At 50.0% G+C, this 22,866-nt stretch overlaps 6 protein-coding genes across 6 annotated transcripts; 3 read left to right on the top strand and 3 right to left on the bottom strand.

The window, feature by feature from the left end:
- Positions 1 to 887: 887 nt before the first annotated feature.
- On the bottom strand, positions 888 to 4,409 carry EPUS_04025 (uncharacterized protein; the record flags this gene model as incomplete). Its single annotated transcript, XM_007806887.1, has 1 exon — positions 888 to 4,409. One exon carries the CDS (start codon positions 4,407 to 4,409, stop codon positions 888 to 890), a length of 3,522 nt encoding a protein of 1,173 aa, XP_007805078.1.
- Positions 4,410 to 4,983: 574 nt separating this feature from the next.
- On the bottom strand, positions 4,984 to 9,679 carry EPUS_04024 (uncharacterized protein; the record flags this gene model as incomplete). The annotated part of the gene is made up of 5 exons (XM_007806886.1): positions 4,984 to 5,118; positions 5,167 to 5,451; positions 5,500 to 8,391; positions 8,443 to 9,452; positions 9,502 to 9,679. The coding sequence occupies 5 exons, from the start codon at positions 9,677 to 9,679 to the stop codon at positions 4,984 to 4,986; spliced, it is 4,500 nt and encodes a 1,499-aa protein (XP_007805077.1).
- Positions 9,680 to 10,388: 709 nt separating this feature from the next.
- Positions 10,389 to 15,674, top strand: EPUS_04023 (uncharacterized protein; the record flags this gene model as incomplete). The annotated part of the gene is made up of 1 exon (XM_007806885.1): positions 10,389 to 15,674. The coding sequence occupies one exon, from the start codon at positions 10,389 to 10,391 to the stop codon at positions 15,672 to 15,674; it is 5,286 nt and encodes a 1,761-aa protein (XP_007805076.1).
- A 306-nt stretch (positions 15,675 to 15,980) lies between these two features.
- On the bottom strand, positions 15,981 to 18,503 carry EPUS_04022 (uncharacterized protein; the record flags this gene model as incomplete). The annotated part of the gene is made up of 1 exon (XM_007806884.1): positions 15,981 to 18,503. One exon carries the CDS (start codon positions 18,501 to 18,503, stop codon positions 15,981 to 15,983), a length of 2,523 nt encoding a protein of 840 aa, XP_007805075.1.
- A 416-nt stretch (positions 18,504 to 18,919) lies between these two features.
- On the top strand, positions 18,920 to 20,034 carry EPUS_04021 (uncharacterized protein; the record flags this gene model as incomplete). Its single annotated transcript, XM_007806883.1, has 3 exons — positions 18,920 to 19,013; positions 19,067 to 19,419; positions 19,465 to 20,034. The coding sequence occupies 3 exons, from the start codon at positions 18,920 to 18,922 to the stop codon at positions 20,032 to 20,034; spliced, it is 1,017 nt and encodes a 338-aa protein (XP_007805074.1).
- Positions 20,035 to 21,974: 1,940 nt separating this feature from the next.
- Positions 21,975 to 22,733, top strand: EPUS_04020 (uncharacterized protein; the record flags this gene model as incomplete). The annotated part of the gene is made up of 1 exon (XM_007806882.1): positions 21,975 to 22,733. One exon carries the CDS (start codon positions 21,975 to 21,977, stop codon positions 22,731 to 22,733), a length of 759 nt encoding a protein of 252 aa, XP_007805073.1.
- Positions 22,734 to 22,866: the final 133 nt, after the last annotated feature.

Here is a 22,866-nt window from a genome sequence, read left to right as displayed (position 1 = left end):
TTGGTGCTGGTGCTGGTATCGAGAGGTAGGGAACCTCTACAACCGGGCACGTAGGCAGGCAAGGAGTCAGATCCCACCACAACGACCACGACAACGGGTACCCGTCCCTACTCCAGCAAAGACGAAGACGTCGCTATACGCTACAACGCGGTGATTCTGTCACGCAGAAGCCCTCACCAATCGGGTCGAAGCAACAACCAAGAGCAAGAGCAAGAGCAAGTCACGACGAGCCCGGATCAGGGTAGTTGGACAAAGCAACGGGAGGAAGGAGGAAAGAGTAGGGGTGGAAACGAGTGATGACATGGGAGGAAGACCTAGGCACTAAGTTAGATCTTGCGGGAAAGAAGGAAGGCGGGCGGGAAAAAAAAGACGGAGCCCCCAGAACGATGTGTATACAGATGGCAAGCAAGAACTGAGTGAGCCAGCTTATCATTTATGATATATATATCAGCTACTAGTATGAGTCTGCGGGCCATACTGCATGCATGCAGTGCTTATTTATGTAAGCCTTGGTGGGATGTTATGTGGTCACTATGTGGTATGTCGTAGGCATGAGTATAGAAAACCAGAAAGCCAGACCCGCGAGGTAGGAAGGGCAGGCAGGCAGGCGATACACACACACACAGAGAGAGAGAGAGAGAGAGCATGGAGAGGGGGGGGAAATGACATCCACACAGCTTGACCATTCATTAGTAATATCCTACTCCTACCATCTATTTCCTAAGCCATCCCCATTTCCCAACGCATCCACCTCATTCATGCCATCTGACTGACTATAAAATCAGCTCAGAAACCTCTCAACAACCCACCCCCCACCACCACCAGCATTCCCATCCCGCTTCTGCACCACCTTCCTCGCCGGCAACGGCCACCCCACCCCTCCTCCATCACCATTCTTCAGCGACGGGACAAGCCACGCCTCCCTCCGTTCGGGCACCCCGCCAATACTCCAGCAGCGGCGTGCCATGCGCCAGCGCCGAGAGCTGCGCTCCACTGACGGCCGTGAGGGGGAACATGCGGATTTTCGGGCCTGCTTGCTGTTTCTCAGAAGAAGAAGAGGAGGTGATCAGGGAAGGGGCGGATTGCTGGAGGTGGGAATAGATGAGGTATTGCGGGAGAGATTTGGGGGAGAGTGGGGAGAGGATGGAGGAGGGGTGCATGTAGATTGCTGGGTCCGAGGATGTGGTTCCGCTGGTGGTGTTTGTGGATGATGGGGACAGGGCGAGATAAGGGACGTCGATTGCTCGTTGAGGCTTACGAGGAGAGATGGGTGGGTTGGGGGCGAGGTCTGCGCGGATGGCGACCTGGTCGATGAATCCGGCTGCGACGATTTGGTTTAGGGCTTTCAGTTGTTTAGGCGACGGGGTGGGCAGGCGGGACAGGTAGGGGCCGATGGATTGTGGGTGGTTGGCTCGCACGATGTCGCTGAGTTGTTTTCGGAGCTGGGAGACCTCTTTCAGAGCCTTGCTGCGGAGGAACATTTGGCGGCAGAAGGCGTCGCCGTCTTGAGCGTATGCGTAGGCACATACTGCTGATAGTAGTTTCAGAGCGTCAGATGTTGGGTCGTTTTTGCTGAATATCGCTCGAGCCCTGTTATAGTTTTTCTGACGCTGTTCTCTGGCGCTGTCTTCCAATCTATCATCATTGGTGTACACTTCGTCCTCTCCACGTTCTTTGGGATTCAGCTCGAGCTGATTCTCAGGCACGAAGATATCACCCTCAGCAAGCCCGGAGACAAGGGCAATGACATATGGCAAGCAATCATGCTGCGCGCCAATTGCAAGCATCTTGCCAAACCGTGGCGATAGTGGATAAATCGAAAGACGGTGGCCTAACTGGGTGACCCGGCCGGTAGGTGTCAGAGCGCCAAGGTTCTTCAGGAGTTTCTCCGCCCTGAGAATGCTGCTTCGTTCAGGAGCAGTTGGAAAGGGGAAATTGACTACATTGTCGAGGCCCATCGTTTTCATCTGTAACACAAGACTCTCAATAGGTGTCCTTAGGATCTCCGGACCTGTATGCTCGACAAAGTCACGCTCGTACACTGCTGACGAATACAGCCTGTAACAGTGACCAGGACCCGTTCGACCTGCCCGTCCGGCTCGCTGCTCTGCGCTTGCTTTGCTTATCCAGTTGACCTCGAACTTCTGTACCCCGGTAGATTGGTCATATACTCGTTCTTTGCTTCTTCCACAGTCAAAAACATAGCGGATTCCAGGGATGGTCAAACTAGTTTCGGCAACATTGGTGGCTAGCACAATCAGCCGTGAGCCGTCTGGTGGTATTTCAAAGACTCTGAGTTGCTCTTTCGTGGGCAACTGTGAATACAGAGGTAGTATATGCACGGTCAACGAAGCCGTAACAGGTTCGCCAATGTCAAAAGCAATATCTTCATCTTCACCGTCATGGCCAACAAAGTCAACCTCACTATCCTCGTCCTCACTATCCTCGTCCTCACTATCCTCTTCCTCAATATCTGCGTCCTCCGCAGTACCAAGTTCGAGGTCATCAACTTCTAACGGGCCTTCGCTGGCAGAAAGCTGCACTCTCATCGAATCAACTGCCGATCGATTCGACGAGCGAAAGGTGTCATGTAATCGCTTGAGAAGGCTTTTGATTTCGTTCTGGCCCGTCAGAAAGACCAACATACCACCTGGCGGGAGCTTACGATGTCCACGGCTGACTTTACGAAAGGCTTCTTCAAGATAATCTCTTTCTGTACGTCGAGCAAAGTGAGTCGTGACCGGAAATTGTCTGCCCTCCGCCTGGATCAAAGGAGGTAAAGCTGCAGGGAAGAGATGTGAATTCTTCAAGAAATCTGATACTCGCAGCGTAGCCGACATGATGACTAGTTTGAGTGGCCTGACCTCGGAATCTTCTGAGCTCATCTTCTTCCGTAGATCCACGATTCTGCTCAGCATGCCAATGAGAATATCAGTGTTGACACTCCTTTCATGTGCTTCATCAATGATGATAATAGAGTAATTCAATAGAGCAAAGTCTTGCGAGATCTCCCGAAGTAAGATGCCATCAGTCATGAATTTGATTGCAGTGTCTTTGGAAGTAGTGGACTCAAAGCGGATCTGGTACGAGACTTTTCCTGAATATTGCCCGAGTTCTTCGCCGACTCGCTTTGCCATACTTACAGCTGCCACTCGTCGGGGTTGCGTGATGCCAATAATCCCCGGGGTGGAACTATCATGACTGCCATATCCAGCCTCGAAGAGGAATTGGGGAACCTGGGTTGTCTTTCCACTGCCAGTCGTGCCCCAGACAATGACGCACGGGTTGTTATGAATGGCTTCCATGATTTTCTGCTCCTCTGCTACGATGGGAAGTTTCTCGCGCGATGCCCCTATCTCGGCGGTGCGGGTGACTGGCACATTACAGATCTTTCTGCCAAGTCCATCTTTTCGTTCCTCCTGTACCATGCCAACATCGGGAGCCCGTGTAGGTACAATCGTCTGCACTGTAGCAGTCACAGGTTTGGATGGTTGAGTGCAATCTCTCCCCTGAAATGGAACATGGCCTAAAGACTCATTGATCTGTTGCGTCGCCCATGACTTGAACGCTGAAACTCGAGGTGCAATTTTGATCTTTCCTCCTGCATCATCACCATCTGGACTGCTTTCGTATCCGCTTTCACTAGAGTCCGTAGTGCTGAAATCAAGGTCTTCTGCTGATTCTTCATCGATATCCGTTGTGGATCCTGCCACCAGCCCGCCATATCGCATATCATCGCAATGCTTTGGCGACTGCACTTCAGCATCTGACTCGGTGCCAAAACCTTCCCAGCAATCATCTTCTATGCTTTTTCGTTTTGCCTTCTTCCTTTTATTGTGTATTACGGGCAAACCATTACTGTCCACCTCCAGTGGCTGTCTAAGCCCACTACCCTGCATTACCACGGGCTTCAATGGTAGGTCCTGGTTCTGACGTCTCGGTTCGAAGGAGCTGGAGGAGGAATGCTCGTGTTGTTGCCCAAAGGAATCTGTACTTTCCAGATCAGACTCGTCAGAGTCATCTGGCTTCCGGTTACCATCTGCAAGGTCTTTTTTGCGAGGGTCAATATCAGCAGCATATTGAGCGTGCTTCCGCTTTCCCAGATGCTTCGAGCTTTGCAATTGACTGGTGTCGAATTTAGCTTGTGACAATTTCTTTATCAAGTCAAGATTTTCGTCCTTCTTGAGCTTGGTGTCAATGTACTTGTCCAGCCGTTTCTGCTTCTTGCTGGAGATATTGGACTGTCCGGCCCTCAGCTCTTCCTTGAGCTTTCGCCGCGTCCCCTCTTTCTCCTCTTTCGATTGAGGTAGGATCTGGATCTGATTGGTGTTGGAGTTGTTGCTCCCATCTTGGACAGTGTCGCGCCGTCGGACTTTGTGCTTGCGCTGTCTGGGAACAAAGCGAGGCATTGCGAGGTCATGCTTGCCAAAATTTAGGTGGTGTATATATTTTCTGCGGCTTTCTTGTTAGAAAGTTGGAGATCTTTTTGCCCGTGCGGGGAAGCACAGGACGAACAGGCAGTCATCAATACCAGTGCAGCGTGGTGTGGTGTATTTCCGAACTTCTTCTTACGATTCCATCACGAGCCATGGGCTTGCCTCAGGATATGTCCTCACTTGGCGAACCAGGGCTATCTACAGATGTGCCCTATCCTGCACAGACAAAGCAGGCGGCTGCACAGATAGATGGCATTCTCACGGAAGTGATGACGATTTTCTTTAGTGATAAAATCATGATATCTATCTCACAAGAAGGACGTCTTGCTCAATGGGTATTATGTCACGGAGATTACCAAGTTAGCCTCAGGAACTGATGGAGCATCAGGTCCATTGTCCACTCTCACCGTCAAACCCTACATCAGCTGATACACACCTCCTCTCAGCCTCCGGAGAGGATGCTCTTCTTCCCTCTAACCGTTTTACCCCCCGATCGCTGCTTGGTGCCGGCAACACCGAGCGAGAAATGCTGGGTCATTTGTACGCTTCACAGATAGCTGATGCTATCACCAAGAAGAATCCAGAGGAGCATCGCACGCTTGTACTTGGGCTCGGCCTTGGTAAAGATGCCGCGGTAGAGATGAATAGAGACGTCTTTTTCAAGGTCGTCGATCTCGTGCTTCTGTGTATATGAAGCATACCGAAAAGGTCAAGGCTCGATGGAGTCTACTGCATCAATCGAACATGGTTCCCTTGCGTGCCATATTCTTCGATCGTTTGATTGGCTGCAAATACCCATCTTCTTGCCGGACGAATTCTGGCCTGGTGCCTTCAATTCCTCAATGGTGGCTGCTATCTCGTAGTCACCAGCGCAGAGCGCCATGATTTCAAGGCTCGCCTCACGAACTTCATTGGCCGTAAGAGGCGGATGGAGAACTCTTTGCAACATTCCAGTCCAGGCAAAACGCTTAGACAGATCCAGCGCAATGTTGTGTGGCTGATCACGCAACGAGGGCTGAATTCTTAGCAACAGGTGCATCTTATCCGAACACCGATTGTGTACCTTGATAGTGAGCGTGGTGAACGAGTTGACTTGGAGACAGAAGCGTGAACCGCCTCGTTGTAAGACGGGAGAGGGCTGAGCATCTGGCGGCCTGGATGGGCGAATTGATAGACTTAGCTCAATGTCTTCAATCTTCAGTACATCTATCATTTTAGTATTGAGCCGAATACCTCGTCTAAGATCTATGCTCCCCTCTCTCCCGGTACTGTCTTCACGCCAGGTGCCTCTTACATGTTTCAGAACCTCTTCGCGATACCAAAAGGCTTCTCGATTAGCTTGTTCTGCTTCCACAGACAGCTTTGATGCACTAACGACAAACTGTCGCTGGTTGCCAATCAGCGGTATAGCTTTGTGGGGATCTGAGACGTAGACCCTGGGTATCGGTAAAATCGCTCTTGAGATATGGCCCGGTTGTACCGACTCGTGGACCGTGTAGGCACGGCGCCACGGATCCGTGGGCGACGATGAAGCGTTTTTGTTTTGACGAACTTGCACAGATACTGATAGCGGAAATGGCCAGACATTCCGTAGATCGAGGAGTAACAGGCAGTGGTCGTCGCCATGTGAGCCAAGCCCCAGTCGCGCCAGTAATGATGTGAACTGACCGCCATCCGTCTGTAGTGGTGGATATGATATTGAACGCGACCTCAACTCATTCGTCAAAACACCAGGCGGATCGAGTGCCTGTGGGGAGGATGCACAGGCTTGCTGCTTGTTCCACCACGCGAAGTCACTACTGAAAGGCAGCATGTTACAGCGAGGCACCTCAATACCGGCATTTACGGTAACGGCCACAGGGAACGAAAGTTGCCTGGTGTAAAACTTGTCTGTCACATCTGACGAGCTTATATCGAGGTGACCATAGTCTATTTGAACAATCCCATTCAGTAATCCTGGTATCCCAAGAACTTCGATGATGAAGTCTGCACTTCCGCCAGCTGGAAGAACAGGCCCCTCTTTCTCGTCACTGGGAATGTATTTGAATGGATGACTCCCTGCAAGCTGCAATTGATGCTCATAAGCCTCACTTGGAGATAGTTCTTTGTTCATCACCGCTGTGCGCAGCTGTATCGTTGCCGAGTCCTCAAACGTGAATAACAGCATGTCTACCGCAGTTGTGCTCGAGTCGTTCCGCAAAACAATGTTAAAACATTTTTTCTCCCCTTCCAAGACCATAAGAGCTGGTTGCGATAAGGTTGTGGATTGTATTGAGATTACTGGCTGCGGGCTGATCACAGTCAACGATATCGTGTCGCTCTGTGGTCCTGTGTTCGACCCCTCGGCCTCTTTTGGTGCCGCTTCACCAACAGCAGATGGTGGTCCCCTTCGTACTGAGTCTCTCGGAGCAGAGCCAATCTTCTTGATCTTGCTTTCCGTTCTGGGACTCCAATCCGCGGTATATATGAGGAAATCGCGTTCTTTGCAATCTCGTATCTTCGCTCTGCAGCCAATTATTTTGAGAGTGCCGCTTGTTCGGGGAGTGCCCGCCATCGTGAATTTTTGACAACAGAAGTGGCCCAAAACAATACTGTGTGTTAATGGTTGAAACCTGCAACCTTCAGTGACTAAAGTGATTTCTTCAATCTCGATGTCGACTTCGTATGGGTTTTGTAGATAGACACTGAAATATGCTAATTCTTCTGCAACGAGAGGTTGATCAGTTGCAGATGATGTGGGCTTAGAAAATGGATTGTAGATGAATGGATCTTTCTCTGTGGTTTGCTTAGACTCGCTCACCGACTGAAGGTCATTCTTCGAGTGTGGAGCGACCCTGAAAGTAGCTGGCGGGCTCATGGCCTCGATGCCCCGTACCATAAAATCGTCCCAGTAATTGGCTTGTACGCTCTTTAAGCCGACTTTGGCTGCAGCTCCGACCGTCCGCTTGATGCTGTCCATTAGCTTTATCTGCTCTTCTTGTGATATGGCAGGTGTACCCGTAGGATGGCGAAATGGCAAAGTGGTGGTCCGTCGGGATAGCTGCAGAAGATCGACTGTGTATTTCAGAACGCCTTCAAAATCTGGGAGCACTTCGCAGATCGCAATGCAGGATTTAAGTATGTCAACTTTCAGATCAAAATTTCCATATGCATGCAATTTGGCGCGCCTGGAACTAGCTAGGCTGGATTTGGTGCTGTCTTGAGAGTTGATGAGAGACCCCATATCCTCATTATGATCGAGCGCGCCATACATCTCGCCTACCAACGTCAAGAGGGATTTCATCCCATCTTCAACGCGGAGGAAGCCGGAATGCGAAGTATTGCTTAAGGCCAACAACCCGGCGGCTGGATGTATGCCCATTTCCGCAGCACCAACTTTTCTTGCTTCGATGAGAGTAGGAGTGATTCTTTGTAGAAGCTCCTTCAGGATGAAAGCTTGCTTTCTCTCCATACCAACCATTGAAAGAATAGAGGCAAGGCCAATTAGTATCTGAAGGAGCTCATTGAAAGGAACAGCTCCGGGAATAGCTGGTATAGCATGTAGAAGCATGGTGGCAATGTCGCTCTTTTTCAAAGTAATGGTATCCGCGGATCGAGGGATAGGATCGGCTCGAGGAATATTCTCTGACGACAGCAAAGCTTGCAGCATGTTGTCGTCAATGACCATGTTTCGAAGGTACATGGCGGAGAGCAAGTATCCACACCGAAGAACGCTCTCTGACATAAGCAACTGTGGCAACGCTTCTTCGGTGAAGTTCGACGCTCGTGCGTAAAGGGTATTCACTGAACTTAGCAGGTCTGGTAAGAGCTTGGTCAAATAGTGCAATGAGACAGTTCGACTATCTGATGAGCTTCTGCCGTATGGCGTAAGCTCTGCATTTTTGGGGTTAGGCGTCACCGAAGACGACTTGGGAATGGTAGGTTTCTCCGCGATGGGGTAGCAGATGTGTGGTATCTAAGGAAATTCAGCTCAATATAACGAAGTATTTGGAACGCGTATGCTTACCTGAAAATACATTTTTGCCCACCCAAACATCAGCAAGCATGTGATAATATACTCAAGACCCTTTGCATGCCACACATAATCATTGTTGCCTCGCGCAGTCGCAGTGCCCTCTGACAATTCCTTCACTGCATCAGGCCAGAGTCCCGCTTGAAGGAGTAGAGCTCCGACAACAATACGACTTCGACCAACTGAACAATTTTTCTTCCGCTCTCTGGGGTTCGTTACTGTCGAGGGCACCATAGAATTCCTGTCTTGGCTCGCATCCCTGGAGCCCAAAGCAGAGGAGACTTCAGAGAAGCGATCACTGCGGCTCGGGCTTCCAACGGAATGCCTGCTTGCGCTTCTCGCACCCGCGGGTGTGGTGCTTCGACTTTTACTGCCAGTGGTAGCAGAAATTCTTGAACCTACCGGATCCAAGGGGCCTTGAATCGGCTGTGCAGGCATTGACATTCGCGCATGAACTCGGGCGGCAAGATCAGTTGCCCTGTATGCGGAGCCAGGGACGAGGGATGGTGATTCTATTGTTGAGAGAGCTTGTATTTCGCTAGCGAGATTGTCCATCGAGCGCAGAAGGCGGCCGCTGATGTCACACATCACGGTTTTGATGGTAGTAGTACGCGAATTTTGTGGAGCAGGCACGAGTATAACATCTGTGGGTGCTGGCAGGGCCTCTGGAGCGAGGGTGGATTCAAAGACTAAGAGCTGATGAAGGATCGCACGTCGATACTGATGTCGATTTGCTCGCACTTCATCTTCCAGCGAAGCAAACATTGAAGCAAGGGGCAACACATCATGAGTTTCCCCGGGGCTTCTTTCAATGTTTCCCTCCTGCGCTAGTTGAGTTTGACTTTCTGAAGTCACCACCTCCGAGCCATCTGCCAGGTACAAAATGACCTGAGCTTCCCGATTCAGCTCGAATGGAAAACAATCAATGCTCAAGGCGGGGCTTTCCGAGAGAGAGAAATTGTAGATGATTCGACCCTCAGGAAATGCCAGAGGCGAGAATGTATCTGCCATCACAGCATTGTTAGCTTTCATGTATGCGTGGCTTATCCGTACAGGTTGACATGCTCCTCTTTGATTGCCCATCTGGGCTTACGTCCCCTAGACGGACCACATTTTCATGGTCGAGCCTTGACACGAAATTTGCGAATCTTGTGCGCTTGATTCTGCCAGCAGGAATGAGGAGAGTGTTGATCCGTGCAGGAGCAAGCGGGGACATAGGATCCATCCCCATTATGACAAGGTTAAGTAGGCTCAAACATGTATTCCAATATCGATATTATAGGCGTATTTCTCCGCACAGCCCAGAGACCAGGGTGAAGACATGGTTCCCTGGGGGAAAGATGATTTGAGACCCTATAAGCTCAAAAGAGGTATCTGATATGTACCACCTTTGCCTGTTCATCATAATGGTATTAGATATTTATGTAGAGGAGTGATTTGAGTGTGGTTGTTTTGCACTCCACAGAACAGCTCAAAGAGGAAGGAGAATGGACTTGGCGAGAGTGCCAAGACTCCTTCCGGCGCAGGTCCCGGAGACTAGTACTAATGCCGACACCCCGACATCAAGGCTGCGAGTCCTCGAGGGCGAGGCAGACCAGGGCTTCGGAGGCGTCATGTGGTGAGGCGTCTTGCTGGTAAACACTTTGTATCCATTCGTCAGACCTGTACGAGTTACTACTAGTAGCCTTTCTTTCTATCGTTCTCACACGTGCATGGCATTCCTCGGCGTTCTGCAGCCTTCTCTTCATTGCCACATTTGCATGACACTACGCTCCTTGCTGACCGTGACCTGAGACACATCACCGTTACATCTCAACGACTGTGGGACCGTGTAAATCTGCCACTTGCGAGTCCACAACTTACGATCCTACGCCCTTCAATATCGAAATCAATAGACATCGAATCGATACACTATATGCCACTTTTATACATCGAAACTGATGGCCGCTCGCGTAGACTACAACGCGCTGAAGGCACGGACACTTGGGTCAGGTGAAGACGAGGAGGCCGTAACTGTGAACACAAGAGCTTTGATAGACAAAGTTCTTGCAAGATACTCCGGAGAATGGACCGTACTTCGAGAACTACTACAAAACGCAGCTGACGCTGGCGCCACCAAAGTGACAATCAAATTTGAGACATATCCTTCCGCTACGGTACCACTGCCCCAGACTGGAAGCGCTTCTGATCTTCTGAAGCATGTTGTTACAAACCACACAGTGAACCGATTGTTGGTGACCAACGATGGTCAGCCGTTCAACGACAATGACTGGTCACGATTGAAGCGCATTGCTGAAGGAAATCCTGACGAAACTAAGATAGGAGCATTTGGAGTTGGATTCTATAGTGTCTTTGCCGACTGTGAAGAACCATTTATTTCATCTGGAAAAGAAGCCATGGCATTTTATTGGAAGGGGAATTCCCTATTCACACGACGACTGCAACTTTCCAAGTCAGACTCGAGCAAAGATACCAGTTTTGTTCTCGACTATCGGAATACAACGTCTGCTGTGCCTCCTCTGCTGCAAGTGTCACAGTTCCTCGCCAGCAGTTTGACGTTTGTCGGCATCCAAAATCTAGAGCTCTGGTTAGATAACCATAACATTCTTACTCTATCGAAAAAGACTGCCCCCAGTTCGACGGTTGAGATTCCCCATGATATTGAAACCAAAACTAGCGAGGGTTTAATGAAGATAAAAAGTGTAATGCAGGAAGTTTCTCAGATTGATGGTAGTTGGATGGACATTGTTGGTTGGAGGGTGCCACGATCAGGCGCCTCAAACTTTGACAGCTTTAGAAACAACGACCAGGCACCTGCCATGCGGACCTTTTTTTCGCGGTTGACTCGAGCGTCAGCATCCAAAGAAGATGTATCTTCGCGGACGGCGAAGTCTCGAAACGATACAGTAGAGAAGAATCTGACATCACGATCATCGACAGTGATCTTTCTAAACGTTAACACGGCGACTATTGAAACATTCACAAGTCGTTCGTTCAAGGACGAACTGGAAAGAGCCACGAAGAAACCACCGCCAAAGACGACGAAGCTGGCGATTCTGACCTCTCCGCATATACCAGAAGCCGATGTGAACGACTCTAGCTCTGGGAAAGCGGCTTCGGCTGATGTTTTCGCCAGTATCTTGCCCACAAGGTCAGGACGCATATTTATAGGGTTTCCTACCCACCAAACTACTGGCTTGAGAGCGCACATTTCGGCTCCCTCTGTGATACCAACAGTTGAGAGAGAAAGCATCGACCTCAATGCTCGGTGGGTCCGGACTTGGAATATGGAGATGCTTAGGGCGGCTGGTATCGTATGCCGGATTGCATTCTCCTCAGAAATGACCACTCTAAATAGCGATATTCAAAGGTCTCTTGCGAAATCGGGTAAATCCAAAGTGAGAGTAGATGATATTCAGGCTTCCCTCCCAGCCGCAGTAAATACAGCGAGGACTTTTTCTTTCCAGGAGTCTACTCCATCTGCTCAGACCGGTCAAATTATCGAGGACGCATTCTGGACATGCAACTACAAGGCTTCGATCGACGTTCTATCTACTTGTGGCGTGCTTCCAAACCATGAAGTACGCATTGCGCCAAAAAATCTGAGCTTTATGGAAGGCATTCCGGCGCTTCCTGAGCAACTAGTCTCAGACGCCAAGACGTTCGTCGATCGTCTCATCGACTACGGCCTTATCACAGAGGTTACGGTCTCTGATATCAAGAGTGCGCTTGAGAGGAGCGCACTCTCAGCTCAGCATGTTCACGAATTCCTGGTTTGGCTAGGTGAGCAGTCAAAAAGTGGCAAACTTGATAAGAACACGGTCAAGAATCTATTGTCTGTTGCAGTAGCCAATGAAGAGACATCCGACGGGAAATCGAGTCAAGTAATCGTCCTTGGTAGCATGAAGGCCTTTTTAAACCCAACCAAAATACCAGCAGAACTGCCTGTGCCGTCATGGACTATGCCCTTCAGGTACACGAGGCATTTATCCAGGGCCGACCTAGAAGGGTATGGTTGGGAAGAATTGCAGATTGTGCCCTGGCTAAAGTGGCTCCTCGAAGAGGCCGGCAACCGGAACACACTGTCTGCTAATCAAGATCTCACTCAATCATCACAATTTGCTGCTCAGGTCTTGCCTGTGCTGTCAAAGCAATGGGACGTTTTGAGCCAGTCGTCCAAAAGCACAATTGTTGAACTTCTTGCGCCACAAACAATAATTCCAACCAAATATGGCATGCGGAAACCAGGCGACGCATATTTCCCCAGTGTCAAGGTCTTTGATGATCTTCCAATAGTTACCGGACTGAACAGTGTAAAGGACAAGATACTTGTTGCTCTCGGTGTACGGAAGACGTTGGAACTTGGAGTGGTTTTTAGCCGCCTGTTGTCTGACGCAGTCCAACCTGGAGGTGCTATCACGAACGAGAAATCGGAAAAGCAACACATTCGCCTAATTCAGTATTTGGCATCCGTGCGCGAGGATATTCCAAGCACTGATATCCAGAGACTTCGAGATACACCAATATGCCCGAAGGAAGTGCAGCAGGAACCCCATAAATTCTCCGCTGAACGCTACAAAGTTTCCACACTCTATGAGCCACGGCTACCTCTGCGAGAGTTAGGACTCCCGATACTGAGCTGGTCAGGACCTTACCGCAGTGGCAGCCCAGAAGGCAAATTGTTGGTCGTTTTAGGACTGAGGACCACACCCTCTGCTGGTGAGCTCATTGAAATTATGGCTCGAGCAGTGAAGAAGGGTGACGGTACACTTCGCGACAAAGCGATGGCCTACTTCATTGCCAATCATTACATCAACAATTATGGAGCGTATGATTATTCTCAGGTTACGCTGCCATTTTTACCGCTACAGTCTTCCGGTAGTCTTAGCACGCCATCACATTGCTTCACGGACGAAGGAGCTGCTCTATTGGGCTTCGATGTTCTTAGACGAGAGTTGCAGCCACATGCAGCAAAGTTCGGCGTCAGAATTCATCCCCCAATGGATGAATGCATTGCAGTTCTCCTACGCAAGCCGCCCACGAACAAGAAAGAAGCTAGGACACTGTTTGCCTACTTCTCTGGACGCTTGGGTGAGATCAATTCCGCAAATATACCGCGTCTAAGCCAGGCCAAATTTGTCCCTATCATCACTTCTAAGGCTCAAAGTGAAAAACCGGCTGCCCCGAGGTATGTCTCGCCTCATACATGTTTCTTGGGAGGAAGCGACAGCTACGGAGAAATCTTTGATTTTGTAGACTTCGGACAAGAAGCAAACACCTTTTTGTTAAAATGCGGCTCTAAACAAGAGCCTACCAAAGTAGAAATTGCTCAGATCCTGGTCAATGAACCGGCGCGCATCTCCTCGACATTTCGAGACCCTGAGAGGTATCTTAACCTGTTGAGAAACCTAGCAGATGCCTTGCCAGCGCTGAAGAAAGAGAAAGACCTGCTTAAAGCCATGAAGAGGGCACCGTTTCTCCTAGCTAGCAAGGATATTGTCTCTACACCAATAATGACGGATCGAGCTGATGAGGCGGACGACTTCGATGATGAAGAGGTTCATGGGATCAAAGAATGGCAGCTTACAAGCGCGGCAGACGCTATCATTGTTGATGATTATCCTAGCTACAATCTCTTCAGGACAGATATTCTGGCGGCACCTCAAGAAACAACATTGGAAGATTTCTATTACAACTTAGGCTCTCCTCTTCTAAGCAGTCTGATTGAAGAATCCGCCACCTACGGTTCTCAGGTGCACGACCAGAAATCAGTTGTCAGGCTACAAAAGCAAATATGCGAGCGGTCAAGACTCTTCTTACATGATCAGCCACCAGATGCTATCAAGCATGATTCAAGATGGCTGGAGAAGAGTTTGAAGGTTATCGCTGTGTCCTCAATCAAACTGAGAAGGTCCCTCAGAGGCAGAAATTTGCATCATGTAGATCGACGCAGTGCCGCCGTCACACGATCGGGTCGCGACTATACCCTGTGGATTTCAGGTAGTAGCATCGATTACTACCAAGTCAGCCAGTCCTTGGTCCACCTACTGCTCAATAGGCCAAAGCTGCACTCTGCCTTGACTCTTGAACTGCTCTTAAAAACCGAGCTTAAAGAGTTAGGGGCGCGTGGATTTAACGTTTCGAGGATTCTGCGACAGAAGGCGGCTGAGAAGCGCTTGGCAGATCAGCAGCAGCAGCTCGAAGAGGAACGCAGGAGAATCGAGGATCAGGAGAAGGCTTGGAACGATTCACAACAGAAACAAGCCAGCGAGCAGGCTAAGGAGCCTGGCATACCAGGGGGCTTTCCAACGGAGTCTCCACAAGCGAAGAACGGTACACAAAGACTCAGTGAGGTCGAGAATGACGAGCAGATCCGCCGGGTGCCGCAAGGATTGTTTGAAACCTGGAGGAATAGGCTGGGTCTCAGTGAAGCACCCAAACCTGCAAGGCCTCAATCTTCTAGCGGTGGCTCCATACCCACTACCAACCACCAAGCCATCACCAACGGCGAGGAGCCACCTCCACCTTACTCCCAAGAGAATAAGCCCGGTCAACAGAAGACCCTTACCGCAAACCCGGTAACCGCGCCCCACCAAATGCAACAAAACCTCCTCTCCGCCATCAAGAAGTCCCGGGCCTACAACTCCAACGCCCTCTACTCCCGTGGCGAAACCAACCAAATCGCCGAAACGCGCTCCTACTGCGACGAAAAGATGGCGCAGAACCTAACCTTCATCGCCTCCGGCGCCCACGGCATCAACATCTTCCTTTCCACCCAACAACAACAACAACAACAGCTACCGCCGATCGACCCATCCACCTTCCTAACCCAGCACTCCACCGGCCTCACCGCCTTCGCCACCCTCCTCAAAGAAGCCGCCTCCGTCTTCGCGCTCGATCTCTCGAGCCTCAACATCTTCTACGACAACGGGAAAAGCATCGCCTTCAACCGCCAGGGCAGCATCTTCTGTAACTACCTCTATTTCCAGCAACTGCATGAGGAGAGGCTGGTCCGCGGGGATGGCGATCGCGGCGACGCGCTGCTCTATTGGTGGGTCACGCTGTGTCATGAGCTGGCGCATAATCTGGTGTCGGATCATAGTGCGGAACATAGTTATTATATTGAGGGCTTTGTCATGGAGTATGCGAGGAGGATGGTTGCGAAGTTGGGGGAGAAGGCGCCGGGAGGGAAGAGGGTGAGGGGCGAGCTGGATGCGGTTGACTGAGTGAGTGAGTGGTTGGTTTGGAAGGGTGGGGAGGGGGATTGGCATAGCGAGCCGTTTCCTTTTTTTTTTTGGCTAGAGGGGTGAGTGAGGGTAGAGTTTAGTTAATTGGAAGTCCAAGACCAGGATAGATGTGCAGTAGAAATAGAATGTATAGACACTACAACCCTGTACATGTAATCTATCCCCCAATCCTCCCAAGCAGCTATTCGTTGAGAAAAGCGATTCCAGAACCGTGTATATGGCGGATTGCTCCTGTACAGTTTCTTCGGCACCCAAACACCTCTAAATTATCTACCAGAAACCCCCCTACCCATCCGGCCTAAAAGCCCTCAACACGCTCTCCAATTTCGTCTTCATCTCCTCCCACTCCGCATCCACATCGCTCAGCACCGTAATCGCTCCGCCCGCACCGACGCGCCAAGTCTGCCTCCCATCCCGGTCCTCATCCGCATTCGACACCGCCGTCCTGATGCAGACCGAAAACGCGCCACCACCGCCCACGTCCAGATAGCCGAGCACGCCGGAGTACACGCCGCGCCGTCTCTGCTCGAGACGACGCAGGATCTCGCAGGACCGTTTCTTGGGCGCGCCGGTCATGCTACCTGGCGGCAGGGTCTGGCGTAGCGCTTTGTGGCCGTAGCGCATGATTTCCTGTTGGCGCTCATCGGCGGAGAGGGTTGGTGGAATGGAGGGCATGGCTCTGATGTGTGAGACGAGCTGGTAGACGGTTTCGTGCTCGACCACTTCGCAGAGTTTGATGACTTCGACGGACGCATTCCAGCCGACGGTGGAGTAGAGATCGTGACGGATCAGGTCGGCGATCATGAGATTTTCGGCACTTTCTTTGGGGGATGCGAGGATTTCTTTGGCAAGTGCGAGATTCATGGATGGCGATTTCGCGACGGTGCCTTTCATAGGGATCATGTTAATGGAGCCGCTGGAGCGGTCCCAGGAGAGGAATTGTTCGGGAGAGGAGCTGAGGATAGTAGTTCTGCCAAGGCGAAGAAAGGCGGAGAACGGAACAGGATTGTGGTGGCGGAGGTTATGATATAGAAGCCAGGAGTTCTCAGGGTGGGTGGGCAGGCTGATCTGTGCTCCAGTTGTGAGGCAGAGCTCGTAGGAGTCCCCAGAATGCAGGTAATCCTGGCAGGCTTGGATCTCCCGTTTGTAGATTTCCTCATCAGGCAGCCTGATCTTTGCCGCGGTGAGCAGCGCTTGCAATCTTGCCGAGCGTAGTGCGATGGGAGATTCAGGGCAGCCCAGCCGGTTGAGCTTGTCCACCATTTCTGCGATCCAAGTTGAGTCGTCTTTACGGATAGACTGTATATGAGCTTCATTTGACACATGGTCGATCACTATACTTCGCTCAACCCATAGCAAGTTTATGTCAGGAAGCACTTCAGAAGCCGACCGAAGTTCTTGCTTAACTCCTAGTCTTTCTAGACCGACTTCGTATGAAAAGTAGCCGATGAACCCTCCAAAGAATGGCACCGAGTCATGGCCTGCCTTCACTCTTCTCCTCACCACCAACCCCTGAATTTCGTCCAAGACATGAAGAAGCTTCATTTTCCATTGCATTTTGTCCTGATCTGTGAGGTTTAGGGTGCATGTGGACGTTTCCAGATTGTATTCCATCCGAAATTCCGACGGACCTGGCACAGCATAAATACTAAATCGTCCTTTTCTGGTCGATTCCAAAATGGCTTGGTCGTTCTGTGACAAACTCCTGCATAGTTCCAGAACTTGGCCTGCACTTTTAGGCAGCATCATTGTATGGAATTCCACGGTTGCTGCGGACGAAGCAGTAAGGGCCTGCAATTCTTCCTGAAGTGTTGATGTAAGTCTATGATTCTCAGCAATATCACAAGGCTCGGCAATGATATGAATCGGCGTAAGAGGCCTAGACCATACATGCCCGGACAAGAGTTTAGACCTGGAGAGGTTTGTAGCTCGTCTAGTACGGGTGGACCAATGCATACTTGTATTCCACCAATTCTTGATTATGCTCTGACATGCAGCATTGGACTTGCAAGATTCTGGATGGAACTGCAGGCCCCAAAAAGGCAACTCGACATGTTTCACGCTCATCGAAGTTCCGAAGCCATCCCAAGCCAGAGGCCTTAATTTGGGACAGGTGAGAGAAGGTTCGAATTCTGGTTGACTTGGGTAAAATTCTGTACACAGGGTGCTTGGAGACGAACTCCCAGACTCGACAGAAGGCGAAGAAGAGGTCGGACCACTGTCCTCAGCCAACGAGTGCTTATCTCCGAGCTCTACTTCTAAGCTGTTGTAATTCGTTGCAATGACTTCTCCAACATTGGTGAAGATATCCTCATCGCAATGCTTGATTCCTTTAGCATGACCATGACATGGCTCCAGCATACGTCTGATAGATGCTCCATAAGCAAGGCACAAGCTTTGAAATCCCAAGCAGATGCCCAGTACTGGCACGACATCAAGACTTGGAAGCCTCCAGATCTCGGAGAATAAACCAACATCAGAAGTAGCCTCTGGGTTTCCAGGTCCAGGGCCCAGAACAACAGCATCGAAGTTTTGTAGATAGAGGGCGAGCGCGTTTTGAGTACAATCAGCCGGCTTGTCCAGAAGTTCTTCTATCTGTGTGTCGATATGGATCATTGTGACTTCCACAGGAAGGATTTGGCAGAACAAAGCAGCGATATTTTCTGAAAAAGAATCGTATGCGTCGATGAATAAGATTCTACCATGATTCGAGTTGGGTGCCATTTGCAGATATGCGGAATCGGTATAAAAACCTCCAACGAAGCTTATCGAGTCAAGGAACTGGGTCTTCTTCGAGACCACGCTCATCCCGAATGCTTCCCTCCAGAGAAAAGGAACCCCTCGAACTTTGTGAGCTTTTGGTACTTTCATGAGCCATGTTGGCTACACCGTCGGCCAGTCATATGTCGTGGTATTAGAGATGGATAAAGCAACTAAACTCCAAGAATAAACAGCGAGAACGAATACTTTTGGGAGGCGACTGTACCAACACAACAATACCAGTAACTTTTAGTTAGCGGAGTCACAAATTTCGGAAAGAAGCTAGACCATTATAGGAAATCCAGCTCTATGCCAAGCTTAATTAGCTACTTCCGGACAGGTTTCGTCTACCTCCACCTTTCTCTCTTCATCTCTGCGAGTATTACAAGTATAAGGGACGAGATTAAAAGAGTTAGATAAGTTCCTGTTACCGCCAGCGATATTGAAAGGAGTCTGGAACTATAATGGAGACCGAGCAAGAACAGAAACTGGATGAGTTATTCTACCGCGATTCGCAGTGGATAGCGGATAATGGTCGATATGTACACGAAAACAATGGTGCTCCTAGCTCCCTACAATTGCGCTCTGGGTGAAGTTCTGATGCGTTGTAGTTCTATTCTACTTCGCTCAATCTCCATTCTTCGACAGACAGTCAAACAACAATTCCGTCTTCCTCCAAGCAATCAGTGATCCTCGCTTTTCTAATTGGCTTGCAACCAGAGAAAACTTCGAAGCGCAGCTTCGCAGGATTGCAGGTACGGAATACGTCGTTACTCATGATCCGATAGCCTCAAAGGTACGGTACAAGGACGGCGAGTTCTCGAACATTTGGGTCATCCAGAAGCAGGCCCGGAGGAAGAGACCAGGGCAAGAAGACGAGGTTACGCCGTTGGCCATGTATTACATCGTTGGGGATGCTATCTACCAGGCGCCGACCATTGCAAAATTGATCGGTAATCGAATGGTAGGAATATACGCAGATGAAGCTCTTGATCGCTGATGATGAAAGCTATCAACAGTGACTTCCTTGAACAAGTTGCTGGCAACAGCGGCGCCTTTGCCTTTATATTCAGCAGCATACGGTCACACATATCTCACGCCTTCGCAAAAGGCTTCGAATCCTAAACAGACTGGGTTGTCTCAGCAAAGCAGAGAAGACACACCGATGCCCGACGTTCAGTCAGCAACGCAGCCCATGAAATCGGCTTCTAACCATGACTACTCAGAGTTCGAGGATACACAAATGTTTCTTGAGGCCTTGAACCTCTCAAGCCGCTATGGTAAAGAGTATATGGACGATGCTCCTCTTGTTGGCGAACCCGGCAATTTCCGAACGTCAAAGGTGAGAGATACAGCAGCTCCTCCGAAGGAAACCCCATCCACCGATAGACAGCCTTCTGCTCAATCGAAGGAAAAGAGCCCAGCACCTTCTCCTCCGCCACCGATCCAGACGGACGTGCCGCAAGCGGTTGGAAAGAAGTCAGCAAAAGGTGGCGATCGAAGCCCCACGACGCCTGGTGGACGAGAGAAGCCTAAGCGAAGAAAGAGTAGGCCTGCTGTTACCCCTACAGAGGCCTGAGCATACTGTGATAATGGTGGCTGTGTTTCAGCCCTGCGCCTGGAGGACATTTCGATGTAGGCTATTGGCCTCCCACTTGACCTGGTAGAGGCGTTGCAAGCGCAATGGACCACTCCGAAACATAATGAATCGAGTTATCTGGAAACAATTTCATTGGAACAGTCTGAAAACATGCTGTTCTCAGACGGTTAGTGTTGTGTTTTTCAGGACGGTAGTTGGGCAAGTCTTCCTTGCAACTGCAGCATACGCATTCTGGGAAAAATTGAATATAAGGCGTTGTGGTTCTTGATTGAGAGAAAGAGTCCGCACGTCTTGATCACGGGACGCGTTTTGTGGCTTCTGGTTGAGAAGACGAAGATTCGGGTTATGGTCTAGATATGAAAGAAGAAGGAGCACCAGCATCCTGCCAAGGTGAGCTGCGGGTTTTAATTTGAAAAGGGTGAGGCCGGTGGTGCTTGCGGCGTCAGGGTCCTCAGCAGGAGGAGCAAAAATAAGGAGTCTCTTCTTGGTTTGTGGCCTTACGTTGTCTACTCAGGCACGAGCCCACCTACAAAAGAGTGCGTGGATAGCGTGGTGTTGATGTTGTTCTTCTTCTGCTCAGGTTAGGTGCTAGATGTGGGAAAGAAATCGAAGGATAACAGATGGTCGAGTTAGAAGGTCAGCTCCAATGAAGTATAAATACTAAGGCCAATCACGATGTCTCATGATTGATGAGAAGTAAACTATGACGGTACAACATTTGCTGCAGAATCGTCTGAAAGAGCTGGATATGAAGCAAAAGTACTCCTTTGTACTACCTGACCCAAAGCCTAACAGAGCCCGCCTTTCATAGGAAGGACAGGGATACTCGGAGGCATACCGCTTAAAAAGCTTCATCTGCATTGGTATCTGTAGTTTGAGGTTCAACAAGGATGTAGCGAAGCCGCAGTAGTGGAAACATTGACATCACAAGTGAACAGAAGGACTGTGTAAGGTACAATCCCGTGAAACAGCACCGGCATGATTGTTAGCGTGCAAATGCACATTCCTCTAAGATTGGCATGTCGAGTGAAGTGTATTTGGAACTGGACTGCAAGAGTGACGAACAGGAACAGGAACATAGAAATCGCTGGCACAACAGCACACTCCGGTTGGTGGTTGTCCAGGTCAAGCTCTCTAACTAACTACTCAAGTATCCTTGTTGCATGAACTCTTCTGACTCTTGACATTGCTCAACGCGTACATGTTATTCCTGTATGTCCGCTTGCGTACTCTGTACAGCAGCAAAGGAAGTCTCTTCCGAAGCCGGGACTCACGGGGCGGGTAGAAGATATCTGCATGCCACTATGGTCGATGGAAGGACCACATACGGTATCTTGGCTGCTATCTTGGGTTTAAGGTACTGAAGAAATGTCATTGGTCTGGGAATGGGGCAGGCGGCTCGAGGTGGGTTGACGAAAATACTGAGACAAGCCACTGTACAGACCTACCTCATAAAATCTCATTACATGTGTTCGTCGCCCCCATTTGAGCCCCGAATTTATTGTACCAGATAACACAGATTTTAGAGCATTACATTGCGTAATGAAGAATGTGATATGAACAGCCAGAGCAGCAGCAACTCCAAAGCAGTGCTAAGGAGCTGCAACAACTTTGCAATGGGCAATAGCAAGAAAATCTTCACATATAATTGTCGTTCATTTGAACTTTGTTTAACGCCCTAAGCGCAGGAACAGACGAACACGACCCTCTTGCTGCTTAAATATGGGCCTGAAATATCTTCTTCCAGCCGATGGTGCTGGGTTTCATGGTGCTGTTCTTCCAAATAAGTCATCATCACATTCATTGACAGATATCTCCTCATTGTTCGTGCAAAACCGTTCTCTACGCTATGCCACCGTCTTCCTCCGAGAATGACAAGGCCAAGGCCGCCGTTGTCTGCGTATTGTAAGAGAGAAATGATGCCATCTGAAATGTTTCTGATAGCTATTGCTGACATAGACCACTCCAGTTGCGCATCCGGCACGGGTAACAATCCTGCGCATACCGAGTCTGCCCGAACTCTTGCCCAGTCTCTCCACCAGTCAAACATCTCCCTCGTCTACGGCGGTGGTACTCGCGGTATTATGGGCGAGCTGGCACGAACGCTCGTCTCCCTCTCCGGGCCCGAGAGTGTCCATGGCATCATTCCGCGACCGCTCATCCGCATCGACCCCAAGTACGAGCAGAACGCCAAACAAGCAGACTTGAATTCCAACTCCGGCTCCAAGGACGCTGAGAGAGGTATGTCCGCGGATGAGCTGCAAAAGATAGACTCAGGCGAGAAGGCCAGCTTGCCGCAGAAGAGTGAATATGGTCTTACGACTGTGGTATCGGACATGCATACGCGGAAAAAGGCGATGGCGCAGATGGTGATTGAAGGCGGGCCTGGCAGCGGGTTCGTGGCATTGGCGGGTGGGTATGGGACGATTGAGGAAGTGATGGAGATGGTTACTTGGAACCAATTGGGCATTCATAAGATGCCGATTGTGTTGGTGAATATTGATGGGTACTGGGATGGGCTATTGCAATGGGTCCGAAATTCTGTGAAGGAGGGCTATGTCGGAGAATCAAATGCTGGAATTCTTGTGGAAGTTAAGAGCACTGATGAGGTGTTGGATGCGCTAAAGGAATACAGGGTTGCTCAGGGTCGATACAATTTGGATTGGAGTCAGGGGTAGCGGCATGAATAATGAAAGCACAGAGAGGTAATTAGAGACCTTGTGGTAGACGAATAGATAACAACAGCATAATTCTAGACTATGCCATAGTACTTGCCATGCCACTGTACCCAGAACGCCGCGCCTCAATTTC

Source organism: Endocarpon pusillum (assembly GCF_000464535.1).
Source record: "Endocarpon pusillum Z07020 unplaced genomic scaffold scaffold6331, whole genome shotgun sequence".
NCBI classification, from domain to species: Eukaryota; Fungi; Ascomycota; class Eurotiomycetes; order Verrucariales; family Verrucariaceae; genus Endocarpon; species Endocarpon pusillum.
Note: the sequence above shows the minus strand (reverse complement) of the source record. Positions and strands in the feature narration are given on the sequence as shown.